The sequence below is a fragment of the Etheostoma cragini genome, chromosome 1, assembly GCF_013103735.1.
Source record: "Etheostoma cragini isolate CJK2018 chromosome 1, CSU_Ecrag_1.0, whole genome shotgun sequence".
In the NCBI taxonomy this organism is placed as follows: Eukaryota; Metazoa; Chordata; class Actinopteri; order Perciformes; family Percidae; genus Etheostoma; species Etheostoma cragini.
This window is the reverse complement of record NC_048407.1, coordinates 34,282,378-34,283,777: the sequence shown is the minus strand read 5'-3', so window position 1 is coordinate 34,283,777 and position 1,400 is coordinate 34,282,378. Positions and strand designations below refer to the sequence as shown.

At 55.8% G+C, this 1,400-nt stretch overlaps 1 protein-coding gene across 1 annotated transcript in view; it reads left to right on the top strand.

The window, feature by feature from the left end:
- The window catches only part of LOC117956400 (vacuolar protein sorting-associated protein 13C-like), a 61,646-nt gene that overhangs the window by 35,862 nt on the left and 24,384 nt on the right, over positions 1–1,400 (top strand). Inside the window, exons 38-40 of the mRNA XM_034891476.1 lie at positions 112–233; positions 460–626; positions 740–1,020. Of these exons, the coding sequence (XP_034747367.1) occupies positions 112–233; positions 460–626; positions 740–1,020 (570 nt within the window). The remainder of the gene's footprint in view (positions 1–111; positions 234–459; positions 627–739; positions 1,021–1,400) is intronic.

Below are 1,400 nucleotides of genomic sequence, written 5' to 3'. Positions count from 1 at the left end.
CCCATACTGACACAGATCCCTCACCCCTACACATCTCTCCATACTAACACAGATACCCGACACTGTACCCCCCCCTCCCACCAACATTTTAACCGTTTGTGTGTGTTTCAGGTGAGGGGGGCAAGCCCCCTGGGACCAGTGATGCAGACGAGGACGAAGCTCTGGTGACGATGCAGTTTAACTTCAACATCAAGTCTCTGGCTCTGGTTCTGTTCAGCAACGCCCCCCAACAGGTGGGTCCTGGTCTGCAGGGTCCTATTCTAGACATTTATTTTCACAATACCACATTGTGGTTCTTTACAGTGTCGGGTCTGATTGTGGTTGTGATTGTGGTTCTGGTTCTGGTTCTGGTTCTGATTGTGGTTGTGTTTCTGATTGTGGTTGTTTTCCTGGTTCTGTTCCCTGCAGCCTTGGGTCTTCTTGTGGTTCTGATTGTGGTTATGGTTCTGTTCCCTGCAGCTTGCGCACCCCCAGCGCCAGCAGAACCTGCGTTTGGGAGAGTTGGCGCTGCACCAGCTGAAAACCTCGGGGAAGATCCTGAGGGACGGCAGCATGGAGGTGACGGCCGTCCTCCACAGCTGCACCCTGGAGGACCTGAGGACAGGCCTGGACCGGGTCACCTCACGGTACCAGAAGTCATTATTATGATATATGATGGGCTTGGAATTGTGTGGGTCTACATCTGTTAAATGTTGACCCTTGTCCCTGCTGTGTTGTGTCTCCATTGCCATGTTGACAGGATGGTGGGTCGGCGAGACGAGGACTCCCCCGAGGCGATGATGGACGTGACGTACCGGCAGAGCGCCACCCAGCGGGACGTGGTGGCTATCCTGCAGAAACTCTACCTGTGTGCCAGTGTGGAGTTCCTTATGGCCGTGGCCGACTTCTTCCTCCAGGCTCTGCCGCAGAGCCAGACCGGCACCGCCGGCAAACTGAGACAGAACGCCACTGCCGGCTTGGCAGAGAGCGACAGACTGCCACTGAGACAGACCACCGAGCCCCGAGCCAATGCCAAGCCCGGTAAGATGGTACAATCGATCATCCATCCATCCATCTTTGTCCTCTTATCCTGTATCGGGTCTCGGGGGCAGCAGCTCCAGCAGGGGACCCCAAACTTCCCTTTCCCGAGCCAAATCAACCATCTCCGACTGGTGGGTCCCAAGGCGTTCCCAGGCCAGGTTAGAGATATAATCCCTCCACCCAGTCCTGGGTCTTCCACGAGGCCTCCTCCCAGCTGGACGTCACACGACCTAGTCCTGGGTCTTCCTAGAGGTCTAAGGTCCCAATCTCTAAGGGAGACCCAGCCCCCCTCTGGAGGAAGCCCATTTCGGCGGCTTGTACAGTGGATCTGGGTCTGCCTTCTGGCCTTCTTTTTGTCACAACGTGCGATAAATTGAATG